General features: G+C 44.8%; 1 protein-coding gene across 1 annotated transcript; it reads left to right on the top strand.

Moving 5' to 3' along the window:
* The first annotated feature begins 2609 nt into the window (after window positions 1-2609).
* On the top strand, window positions 2610-12138 carry LOC109462923 (proline-rich extensin-like protein EPR1). The gene is given in 8 exon segments (XM_019759551.1): window positions 2610-2627; window positions 3695-3733; window positions 6728-7258; window positions 7260-9137; window positions 10189-10275; window positions 10519-10631; window positions 11156-11349; window positions 11681-12138. Coding segments are annotated over 8 exon segments (2898 nt in total). The 3' UTR covers window positions 11719-12138.
* Window positions 12139-13700: the final 1562 nt, after the last annotated feature.

Genomic DNA, 13700 nt, shown 5'->3' with positions numbered 1-13700 from the left:
AAATGGAAAAGGAACAGGTGTCTCCAATTGGTAATTAATTCACCGCCCGAAGATGAAGTTCAATAACCTTAAGTATCAAATTCAGTCTCTTTATCTGGTCCTCTTGATCCTACAACATGGAGCAGGTGTCCACAGGTAATTGCTTCATCGCCTGAGGATAAATTATTAGAGCGGGGTTGAACGACGTTATGACTCAAATTCAGTTTATATATAATCTCATCTCCCGTACCCCGGGTAATGTTGTTTTGTTGATAGCCTGAGTACGGACGTCTGAAAAACGTGAGCCGAGAATCCTTACGAAACATGCTATCTTGCTGGGAGCATTTTTGCCTGCAGGATTTATTCTGATGAGGACACGTGTTTTGTACGGTCCTGTCGTGTTTATTATGTTTGCTGTGCATATACATGTACATGGAACTGGTAAAATGAATGCGCCGGATGGTTGTTTGGTGCAATGGCATATTTTACACCATGCAGACTTAGCCCCAACTGACGAGGTCGCCCACATTTTAAGACGGCCAACTAAAATTACTATTCTGACTCCAGATGGCCTGATTTTGCACAGTATGTTGGCCATTCGAATTCAGAAACTCACATATCGTCTCTTGAAAAATGTACAAAAAAAACCTACTGAACATCCCCATGATATCATCATCAACATCATGATGAACTCACCCGAGAAAAACTCTTTTTATTGTCCTGTCGGCTGTACGCTTTACAAAATGTGAACACGGGTTTACTCTCAATGTATACAGAGATAACTTTGTTGAGTCTGTTAAAGCACTTTTTATTACTAGATATTTGTTTGAATTCCCTCACCCAACCAGAAATACTGACTGCTGCATCACAAAGACAAGCCTGGTAGCAAATTTGCTTCCACCTCCCCCTCCTTCCCAAACGACCATGGACAAGATAGGTAGGTAAGTTTCTATCAGTGTGGTACGTAGAAGATCAGAGAGGGGGCGCTAGCGAGTGGTATCATACAAAGTAATTCTAGTAAAACTAACTGGTATGTGTCTGTGTAGATCTGTTCATCACGGTGCGCTACTCGTACCTCCCTAAAAGATCACACAGTTTTGTATTCCTCAGGCTTTGGAATGTTGGCAAGTCTGTGCCACAAGGGTAACTAGATAATAGCCACCACAAAGCCAAAGCAAATCATTTTCTACACTTAGGCTCCCCACTGCGAAGCTCTATTCGACAGTGTAGTCCGTACGTGTTTGGTCGGGCATATTCTGGCAATGCTTTACTTAAACAAGTCACGAATCTTTTTAAAGTTGGGTTAAACAAAAAGAGGCATGGCACCGGGTATACAATGAAGCCACCTGGTGGAGTTCCGCGGACACTGTTGTGAAGGTAGGATAAAAGTTTATAAAGCCCCCTTTTGATGTTGGCTATGAGCTGAGTCTGGGCTTACGTGAGTACAACTGCCACACCTGCACAGCGCGTCACTAACTACTGCGTTCTTGGTCCGACCTGTTGAACCACTCTCCTCCCATGAACCCATCACAATTACACCACAGAAATGTCACCGGGTCAAAACATCCATCGATAACAAGTTACATCGGTCTGCCATTTCAGAGTTTCAGGTGGCACACAGTGATGACCACGATGTTTCTTAACATTTCAAACGTGTTAGGAAGGCGGGAGTGACAAACTATCTCTCTGTGTACCATCCCAGCTAGCCAACTAGCCAACTGAATATTTCAATTACTATAAAGCACCAAGGAGAAAGATCATGAGACGTGACTAGCATGATGATATAGAATTTGTACTGTCTCTAAATCTGTCTCCCTCACTTTTGCAAAATGTTACAGTGGTCGAGTTATATCTTCTGAGTGCCTCAGCTTTCTGGAAAAGTGCATTGCTTTCCAAGTTGACGTTTTCAGATCAAAACATGTGCCGTCTGTTGTAGGTTCAAAAGTGCGTTCGTCGCTTCGGTAAACATCGAAGCCGTCGATCAACTTTTAAAATCAATTCACTCCGCTAACTTTTGTTTGACCTCGCCCTCAGTTTGCAACGAGTCACTAGTCGGCACGCTTTTGCCTTATCTACCAGTCCTGCTTTATCAGCTTACTGATGAACTACATCCGCCAAGTTTGGGTCAAAAGTCTTTGAAAGTAGGACAAACCTGTTGATCTCCTGGTGAGTTACTTTTAATTGTTTCTGAAGACCCCCTCGTTTCTGACGTGACAAACATTGTCAGTAGTCTCCCCATCCATGTTCAGGCGACGCCTGAGGTGCATGTATACAGGACAGGAATGTAGGCTCCTGCCGTCTGCTCGAAGTGTAGAATACAACCAAGTCTCCTTTATTGTTGCGTATCTGTGCGGACAGTGTACAGCCTACAGGTTAAAGGGACACTGATAGGTCAGTTACCTGTGTCCTTCATGGAGTGCTCTGACCTCTATTCTGGAGCTTCACCTGGACGGACAGCTCCTGACCATGCAGTTACCCTTTTTATCGTTTCTACGTAGCACGATTGACTCATTTCTGAAGTCTATTAGGGAGGTGTCCATGTGACATTGGTTCCAGCCGTTGTGCAATGGACGCCAATCGAAGGAAAATTGTCGACACTTTTCCAGTGTCCCTCCCTCCCAGGTCACATCATGACGGGACAGCGGCATGTGGGCAGACAATGACCCATTATGTAGTGCTCGCGCGTCCTGCCTACGGGCGACAACATTTTTGTCGACCAGACTAGTTGTCACAAGTGCTCCACAAACTGTACAGTCTGGCACATGAGGGGGGGGGGGCTGTTACATGTAGATGTAGGCCGTAGGCAGTCCCATTCATTATTCTTTTCCCAAGTGTTACAGTACTGACTGAGAGATTTTCAGGTATGTCATAAATCCCCTCCTCCTACCACGACTACAACGGTCCGTCCCTAACAGAGACATCGACTCATCAACGTGCTTTTTACCTGGTTTATATATCTATTTTTCACCATAATTTCACTTAAAAATAAAATATATCGATAACAAAAGCGCATCAATGTTTTTGAAGCGACTTTGAACGCCACTCGTGGTGATGAAAATTGTATAGCACCGTCTCCTCGCCATTTTGCCTGATATTGTCTACCTGTACGTCATATGGCGTGCTGAATTGTAAAACATCTTTAGTAAAGATCGACAGTAGCGAGTGAAACGTTTCGTGTGGCAGTCTTCCAATGGTTCTATCATATAGCAAAGGCGCAAGGCAACGTATCCCTCGAAGCTATGGCCACATACCAGTTCAAGGGTTCTTAGATGTCATGGGGTCACCTCACCTATAATACTACTCAGTCACAACAAAGAATAGGATGGCATTATAGCGATATAAACTATTCATAACAAACAATGCGAGGGAAGGGTACGACAAAAGGTCACGTTTTCCCCTTAAGCGCGAGGTTTCTTCTCCCCCCTCTCTGTCCTAATATTACGGCATGTGTTGCAGGGGCTATTATCACTAATGGCAAAATTCCTTAAAGGGTGTGTCACAATAAGGACGTGGCGCATGGCCACAGAGATACCCAGTTAGCGGGCAACTCCCACGGCACGGCTGACTCAGAGTCCCTGCGTCCCTTGCGCTCTTTTGTTCAGCTGTGTTTTAAGACCGGGTGGGGTGACGTACGTCAAAGCCGGGCCAGGCGGGCAGCCATAGGGGAGACCCAGCAGCAAACTGCACTTTTCCGTGACGGGACGCCTTGTCTCAGCGTCGTGAGGAAACCGGCGTCAGCATGCCTGTGATAACGGTGAGTCAAGTCATTCTGTCCCACGACGTTTCCAGAACGGCTTCCCAGGCGTCACCATGACCAGCAGAAATGACAAGAAGGCGGGTGCACGGCTGGAATACTTATGTTGGTGCCTTAGCGTGGTCTGCACCCTGCATAGCAATGGATCCATCTATGCGAACAGTATATTGACATTTGGCGAACCCAAATTATGTAACTATTTCTAGCGATTGTAAGAGTTTGAAGAAGCAAAACATGGACATTGTTTATGATACTTTCTCTCTGGCAAAAAAGGTGGCACGATGCATAAATTATGCATGAGGCGCTTTCACAAGGTCAGAGTAATTTTGCGTCTTTGTCACAACGCATCGTTAAGACCCACCCTATACGGGAGCTTTTCTGAGAATGTTCCCAAATTAGGCAAGGTTTACTCCACCCTGTCCGCCATCTTGGACAGGCTAGTGTATGTTTACCTGTAACTAACAGAACCTGAAGAGCAGACAGGTATGGAGAGACATGGACATGTACTGTATGGCAACTGCGCAATGGGAGCAATAAAGCCCGTGGCCACCTGATCGATGATACTCGTATCACTAACAATAAAGCAGAACGTCAAATTATGATATGATCATTGCAGACCTGTCGTCGACACAGTTCTAGTCCATGAAAGACATACTACTTGAAATAATTTCACACAGGACTTTGAGAGTCTACGTTCAGTGAAACTCACACGTGTGGAGTTAAATTCAACATGGATCCTTTTTTTTACCAGATTCAGTACATGTTTCTGAGGTTAAATTCTTGGAGATTCTGAACTGGACACGCCTTCTTTTGAACTTGTGAGCCCCTTGTCACTCTCGTAACAACAGCTACATGTATCTTACTGTATCTCTGCAAAGAGCTGCAACTGACAAGACTAGATTGCTACGTGATCAGTGATAAATTGCGAATGATCTCGAGTTTTTGATTTATTAGTTTTAGTATTGGTGGGATTTCCTCTCCATGTGGCATGGTATCATAACGCTTATCCACCGATGACCTGCGGGGAAAATTTTCCCTTTTTTTTGAGTAAAAAGACCGGCATTGTTCCGTTGACCTCCACAATTGAAGGAGCGGTAAGGTCACATTTTTGTCCGACACAGCCAGTTAACCGAGACAACAGCCCCCGAGCTACCCGTGTAGCACAGAAACATAAAGCCGCAGAATTACACACAAAACCGGGCAGGATTTTACCCGACGAAGAATGTAAAGAATGTAGAAAAGGCCACAAAATATCAAGTTACCTACATTTGGCATGGGAGTCTAGGTCTTGGTATCTTACTTAATGCAAAAGGTATTCCTTATGACATTCAAATCATATCACGTAACATGATATGATGATACAACTTATTACTGCAGCAAAGCTGTAATTTGACTATACAATGGAAACAGTTATTAAATGTTATAGCTACATATGCAATGTAAGTCGAATCGGTGTTAACCAATCTATTTCACCTTTAGTGTGATATTTATACTGCCTTTTTCTTAGACGTTGAAATATCTAATATGTCGTGTCATCAATACCGTTCGTTACGAATCAATTATTGACGACCTCGTCCACGGTTAACAGCATGCAAGCGTGAAGAGTACTTGGATACAATTGTTCGAGCAGTCATTGTGATATTGGTATAGTGTTATAGGCTTATACATATAGTGAGTGAGTTATCCTCAGTTGTGTCATTGTGAAACGCGCGTTTTGTATACATTTGTAGATTCCCACCAGCTCTGGTCATATGTAACCCTTTGGATTAGGGACTGCAACCGCTGAGCGACCAAATGTTTGGTCACTCAACAAATTTTCGAGACAAAGAACGTATTTTTTTATTTTGTATTTTTTATTGTCTTTAAAGTCATACATTTGCATCGTGTATAATATTCCAGTCATAGATCGAGGGTTGATCCAATGTTGGTCGCTCAACGGTCACTGAGCGATCGGTGTTTTGATCTGTAGCACGGCAGCGAGAGGACATGTTTCTATCAGGCTACCTGTAGCAACAACGCTAGTAGACTGAATTACTGTGGACATCCTAAAATAAGTTCTCTTACCACGGTTTTCCTGAACAGTCTTTGTTATAAATTTATTATAATCACTGTTCAAACCAGTCTTGGACATTGCACAGTCACTAGTCTACACTCAAGGACATCATTATATAGAATATATACTACATAATGTCCTTGGTACATTCAAAAGCAGAAGATGTAGTTCCCCCACTGGAGCCTCGCGTGTATTGTCGCTGTGCAGTCGACTCTGTGTTCCTGGCCGGAGGGTTCCCCGCGACTCAGGCATGATTAATGTCTATGTGAAGTGCTCAGGACGTCTTGTGGGTAGTTCATCTGGGTACAGCTGCGTAGCTTGACCTTTATCATGATGTATTGTATAGTTGATGCATAACTCACACAATCCGAGTTGATAAAAATGAGACTGTCACCTGTGCTTGCTTTAAAAAAATCTTTAAAAAAATGTTAACACTGAGAAGAATGTGAATATGTATGTGACCTTGATGAATCTCCACGGAGACCTTTGGGGGAACGAAAAATTAACGTACTCCTCTACACATAACTAACTAGCTTTAACTTCATATGGCTGAAGACATGGTTAGATTACTGAAATAAGATTTACAAGAAAATGTCATCACTTCCTTTATATAAGTATAATTAGTTCCCTATAATTGTATCCCCCCTGCCTTCGTCTCAACAGCTAGTTCAGATTATATACTAGGCTACAAGAATTCCCCTGGGGCACTGGGTTTTTTTAACGCGTTCATGCCTAATCGTATTGATACTGTCGAAGTATAAGAAGGCTTTGTTTGTTTTATGACTTATGACCTTGATGACTTGACGAACCTTGACCTGCTCCGCGGGGTCAGAGAGAGACCTGTGGCGGGAACATTGAACCACCATATTCTGATGTTAGAAGTCAGCAGCACAGTTCCCGTACCGCGCACTAAACTCCATGTTTGTTTATTACCTTTACAGCACGGAGGTTCTGTAAGCGGGGAGGGAGAAGTCGAGGTGCTGGTAGGAGACTGGGAAGACACCGGTACCGACATGTATGACGGCTACGGCTACCGGGCGTCCGGGTACAGGGGAGATCCCATCGAAATGACCCGGCTGGACACGGGATACGAGAGTGTCCGCGATCTGGACAATGGGTACCGGAATGACGTCGGGACTTTGCAAGAAATCAGCGTGTCACGCTTCACGTCAAGAGATTATGCTCCAAGGGGCACGTACCGGGAGTACGAACGTCCGAAGTACATGAACGGAGGTCCTGCCAGGGAAAGGGTGCGGCAGGTGAGCGGGGACTACCGCAGGATCACAGGGCCGTACCGCGACTCGCAGTATTACTCCTTGGGCAGGCGAACCATGTACAGGGATCCTCCCAGAGATAGGTACCAACCGTACCAACAGATAGTTCCGTATGGCACCGTGCATCGTCAGGCAGAACCACCCCGGCAAAGGGACGACCAGCCAGTCCGCCTGGTGCAGTACAGCAAAATTGTGGACGGCCCCCGGCAAACGCCGTGTGGACGAGGCACCTTGGGTGACGGCGAAAAGGCAACCAGTCCGGGAGAAGACAAGGACTCCAATTGTAAGGAAAGAGTCAGCCATTGATGACAGCTGGGTTAGTGTAAAGGTTAAAGACCACCACCGAGCACAACCCATACCTAGCCTACCCCGGAAAGATGTACCCAAAGTTATGAGTGTTCCGGAGCCCACCACTGTAAGTCATACAAGGCCGGACCCCTCGTACATACGGGCGCCTCGGTCAACTGCGATCGAAGGACCATCAATGTCAGAGCCGATCATCAGGGCACCCGTACCAGCCGCATCCGAACCGCGCCGAGTGGAGCCAGCTAGAATGCCCATCGCACCAGTTGCGGTCCCTATCGTGGCCTCCTCGATCGTACGTGACGCCCCTGCTGTAAGCATGCCCACTCCGCCACGAGTTCCCACGCCTCCATCCATCCGGGCAGCCACTCCCCCCGACGTCTACAGGCCTGAACCACTCCGCATGCCGACTCCTCCGCCTGTTGCTCCACCCATCCCTCCGAGAATACCGACTCCGGAACCGATCCGTGCACCCACCCCGCCACGTGTGCCCACCCCGGAGCCCATCCGTGCTCCTACACCGGTGTTCCACGCGCCACCACCTCCTGAACCAGTTCGTATACCGACCCCGCCGTCAGTACACGCCCCCACACCTCCCCACATCCCTACTCCCCCACGCGTGCCGACCCCACCGTCAGTACATGCTCCCACGCCCCCTCACATCCCCACTCCACCACGTGTGCCGACACCCCCCGCATTTGAAGCACCACAGGCGCCAGAAGTTGACCTCCCAAGGTTCTCCGCTCCTGGTGCTCCGGATATAGAGGGTCCACGTTTCAGCGGTCCGGATCTAGATGTTGACGGTCCGGACCTCTATGCACGACCCGGACGTCTCAGCGGTCCGGATGTGAATCTGGACGGTCCGGACATTGAGGCACCACGATTCAGCGGTCCGGATGTAAATCTGGACGGTCCGGACATCGGGGCACGACGAATCAGTGGTCCGGATGTAAACCTCGACGCTCCGGACATTGAGGCACCACGATTCAGCGGTCCGGATGTAAATCTGGACGGTCCGGACATCGGGGCACGACGCATCAGCGGTCCGGATGTAAATCTCGACGCCCCTGTCGTTGAGGCACCACGATTCAACAGTCCAGATGTGAACGTTAACGCTCCGGACATTGAGGCACCACGATTCAGCGCTCCGGATGCCCGTGTCGGCGCTCCGGACATTGAGGCACCTCGTCTAAGCAGTCCGGATATTAACATGGATGCTCCTAATGTCAATGCACCAAGAATGAGCGGCCCGGAAGGAAATATATCTTACGATCCCAACTTACCAAGAACACAACTGCAAGGACCGACTCCTGCTGCACATGCCCACGCCCCTAGCCCAGACGGGAGCCCGAACTGTTGTCAGAGATGTTTTGGGAAACCGAAGAGGCCAAAGACGAGGACACCGACGGGGCAAGTTGCGGCACCGGTGGGGGCTGTGGCGTATCCCATAGATCCACCATATCACGTGCAGAGTCCACAACTCCAAGGTCCAAGTGGCTACGATGGTCCATCAGTACAAGCACCTTACGTCCAGGCGCCAAGAGGTAGCTTAGAAGGCCCTTCTATGCAAGCACCTTACGTCGAAGCGCCAAGAGGTAGCTTAGAAGGTCCTTCTATGCAAGCACCTTACGTCCAGGCGCCAAGAGGTAGCTTAGAAGGTCCTTCAATGCAAGCACCAGGTGTCGAGGCTCCCCGGGGAAGCTTGGAGGGCCCAGCAGTGCACGCACCTACCGTACAGGCACATGGGCCAGACATGAACACGCCTGGGTATCAGGTAAGTCCTACAGATTGATTGACATAATTAATGTAAACACCTACAGGTTCAACAAGATCACATTCACTCAATAAAAATGTAGATGATTTGCCTTGGCCAGTGACATACCAGCAATAACACTTTATCACGAGGAGGCCTGTGTCATTGTCTATTTTCGATACACTTTGGACGGTCAATTCTGAAATGATTTGTGCCAAAAGTCTAAAATGTCAAATCACTAACCTTGGGCAATGACTCTCCAATAGTTATGCTCATGGTCGTTCAAATTTTTATCATTAAATATACTTCAAGCATAGATAATGTCCTAGTGACGGTTTCCATTAGCAACATGATGCCCACACTTTGCCTTCTATTTGACAGAATAATTGCAAGACCAACTGTTCATAATAAATGCATAAATTATACAGTATACCAATCTGTTTACATAAATATAAATTTATACTGTAAATACCTACACACACACACACACACACACACACACACACACACACACACACACACACACACACACACACACACACACACACACACACACTAGAACTGATATTCGCATTTGTATACTGTAAATACCTACACCTACGCCCCGGTACGACCAGGGATGACTCATGTGTGAAAAATGCTGGAAGGGCAACGCCCGAAGAAGAAATGATTTGGACATAAACCGCAGAGTCCCGCCATTGTTATCTGTGTCAGGCTGAATTGTTCCAGCCATCGCTGCCACTATGCTATAGATCTCTTCTGGTATGGATTTCCATAATGCTGGGCGCTTCTTGACACTGACTGCTAATTCATATCTGTCGTCGCTATGATACTACTGTGACTGTCTACGAAATAAAGGGCATAACGTCATTTCATCGAACTATTCTCTGTTGATACCCAAAACAAATACAACCTTCGACTAAAATCCAAACCACATTTTTTAATAACGCAGCGTATGTTAAGACACACCCTCTGCAATCTTAATACTAGATTTCACACTGTTGAAAGCAAACATATCATGTTAGTGCCCCATTGCTCACTCATGTGTGCACGTGTGTATGTTATTGCTCAGAGACCTGACATCAACTCCCCCACACATCGAGAGAGTATTGACAATCCCAGCTATCAGTACCCTCCTCCAAGAGTGGATGGACCCCAGGTGAGCGCGGAACACACACCTACATACTCATGTCTACAATGGCTAAAAATCACTTTGGTACCAGATACACACAGTGGGCGGGGTTGAATTCATGAACTCACGGTGCTCAAAAGTCTCTATATTTACCCAGCTTCAACTTGTATCACAAGACCTATAATCATCCGATCAGGCGCTACATTACACATGGATCATTAGCGCATTTTAACAACTGTTTTGCTTGTGTTATTTGCTTATCCTGTACAGGCTGATGTTGGCACTCCGGGGGCGGCAACACCACAGCCGACCTTCCAAGGTCACGCGCCATCCAGTCAGAACCTCATTGACCCGGAAGACAAAGGATACTGCCCAGCCTGCGCGTAAGTGTACTTCCAGTTCAATGACAATAATGAGCTAGTAAAAACATCACCAATGTCATCGAATTCTTCTTTGTGAACAGGAGAATGACAACATTTTGGCAGACTCACTTGACTGTTTTTTTACACAGAGCAGTAGTTAGTTGTGTGTCCCTTGCAAATGTCATATGAATCAAGTGTATACAAACAGTAAAACATCTAAATTTACATGAATATTTTTACTTGCCATGTTTGCCTGCAACTCGCATGGATTACAACCTGACGAAATGATACGGACCAAGACGCACACTCTTCCATGCTCTAACAAAGAAGAAAGCCCGCTTTTAAAGTTCAAACATTTCAACCAACACAATAAAGTTCTCTCACCTAGAGCTTTTGACCAATGACTCTTGTCTTCGTCCATGAGGTTTGTCACGAGGCTTCTTTGAAGTGTGACGTCAACACAGCTGGGTCAAAGGTATCTGGTAGACGATGTCGGCCACCGTCGCGGTTGAAAGAACCTTGATGTGGTACCTTGTTTCTCACAGTTGTTGCAGCTTACCGTGCTTCAGCCTCTGCCCGAAGGCCTGCAGACGGCGACCCAACGCGCCCAGCCAGCGCATGATCAAACAAGCGAACCTGGAGGATGAGAAGTTCGGCTGGATCGGTGTGGGGGTGCTGGCACTGCTGGCTATAGCCGGGATCCTCATGGCGCTCGGCTTCATCGGGTACTTTTCAGGAGGTGCGTAATTAACTTGTTATTGCCACTGTTCAGAACATCTTATTGGTCTCCGCCTTATCTTTGTGATTTTCAAAAATAAAAATCGTCATATCCAAATAAATAGTTCCCATGTGAAAGTATAACCCTGTTACCACGCAGAAGAGTCTGCAAACACTGTGACGAGGATTGTGAGGTGACATTTGTACTAACAAACAAGGGCTGGCTAACTGAAAGATGATCAGACATGTCTCCATTCTTTGGATAATTCTTTACGTAATGCGTGTATCATAATCAGGAATGTGTCGTTTACACAGTAAAAATAAAATCGGGACATTTCGTCTTTCTTTAACAGGAACAGCACCCGTCGCCGGCCCTAGGCCTGCGCCCTGAGACTGTGTCCACAGACATCTACAAAAGAACATCTCTGGCTGAAGATTGTGAGCAGCTAGTATAACAACTTTGTGGTTACAAATATGGGCATATTTTATTTTCATCATACATATATCCAGTAATCAAATTGTTAATTCGTCAGCAAACTTATTGAGTTTGTCAAATGTACTTAACCTATGGAGTATCACGCTTTTCAAGCTTAGGTATTGTTATCGGATTTCCCAACTTTTACAAAAAGTAGTTACGGGCATATCACACTAGACAATTATTTGTCCTGATTTAAATTTCTCTATAATTACAGACTATACAAGGATATTGGACTATAATTTGGTGCTCCCATGGTTCACTGTCATTTTCTTTACCATTTTGTACATTAAAAAAAATATGTTGAAGCTTAAAGGAAAATTACAAAAGGAACAAAAAGAATGCCCCTTTATTTGCAACAATTTTATTGCTCTTTTCAAAATAGCAAATATATGTCCTCTTAGTCATATTCAATACTACGAATTTACGTAAACTAAGGGCTCAACTAGGGTGACTGGAATGGATCTTAGTATAAAAGGGCCACAGTGGAATTGCCGATGCAACTGTAGCGCAAAAGACAGGCCAGGGCCTATTTTGTTGTCGCGGATGCATCATATTCCATTCACACATGTCACATATATATGTTGGTACATTGTGGGCCTGTCCTTTGATTCATGTATAAATGCGCAGTCATGGTTGGTAATGACTGACTGATGTCAGTAAGCCCTCATTATTCTATAAGGACTGTACTTATTGCAAAACGCTTTTGTGTGACTTGTATCCTCAATTCGTAGATAGAAGAAGACTATTACGTATGTATATTTGTGCTTTATGTTTGTAATGCGTTGTGTTGTATACACTATATGTCTGTGTATTTGGAAAAAACACAACTGGTGGCGTGTTGGTATGCTATGGCTTGCTTTATCTGCTAGATGCTAAAATACCTAGTCCTAAAACGATATTTTCATACCTTTTAACTTTTATACATAAGATGTCAGAGTTTCATAAAGATATAGATTTTATATCACGTCTTGGTAATGGTGTACAAAATTGTTTTCAAGAAACAAACTTCAAACAGAAATTAGTTGACATTTCTTGTATCGGGTGAACATTTGTGGTGAGAAGATATAATTTGTTTCTAGGATAAAAATGATTTCGATTGCTTGTAAACTAAATAAGCTTAAGCATGATAATATTTTACATATATAGCGTTACATGTTACTGATATATTCTATTTATGATAGTTCTGTATATTTCTTACGTCGCCATACAAATGAAAGGGTCCAGGGACTGTTTCCGGACAGATCGGTAAATGTATGGCGCTATGCAGTGGGCAGAAAAAAACATATCAAGTGAGAAAATGAAAGCAAAGAAGAAGGCCATTGAAAGGTCGGCGGTATGTTTGAGATATAGAGGGCTAAGTAAATACTAAGCACGTAAGGTCATCCCCATCTACTAGTTGCAGTTGTTATATATATACATGTATATGTCAACTTTTGCTTGGTTTGCAATGGTATATTAATCTATTGTTCGCTTTTCATATAACCAATAAAATGTAGTGTTAGAACCGACTGCCTCATGTTTTTAATTTGTTTTATCATGAAAAATAGGAAAGCGTAAACCTTTTGTTTGGGCCACGCTATATCTTCATATATTTCTGTTTCCCTTTATATCTAGAATCAACATCAGAATTTTTGTTGTCGTTTTATTGATAATCAAAGCTAATTTCTTGTATTTCTTTGAGCAGTGTCAATTGCATTTGACTATTTGAGGTAGCCAAGATTAACATCATATTATACTTCAAAACGTGATATTTAGGTCATATTCATATCAGTAAATGTCACCGTTCTCACAAAAAATCTATTTACATCATCAATCAGTTGCAAACAATACCGTTTGGCCCAAAGGTTGCGTTTACCTCATGTTATTTTAATGCCGCCGGCTGGCCCGGTGAGAGG

Source organism: Branchiostoma belcheri, unplaced genomic scaffold (assembly GCF_001625305.1).
Source record: "Branchiostoma belcheri isolate BF01 breed outbred unplaced genomic scaffold, Haploidv18h27 scaffold120, whole genome shotgun sequence".
Classification (NCBI taxonomy): domain Eukaryota; kingdom Metazoa; phylum Chordata; class Leptocardii; order Amphioxiformes; family Branchiostomatidae; genus Branchiostoma; species Branchiostoma belcheri.
This window is presented reverse-complemented; position numbering and strand designations above follow the sequence as displayed.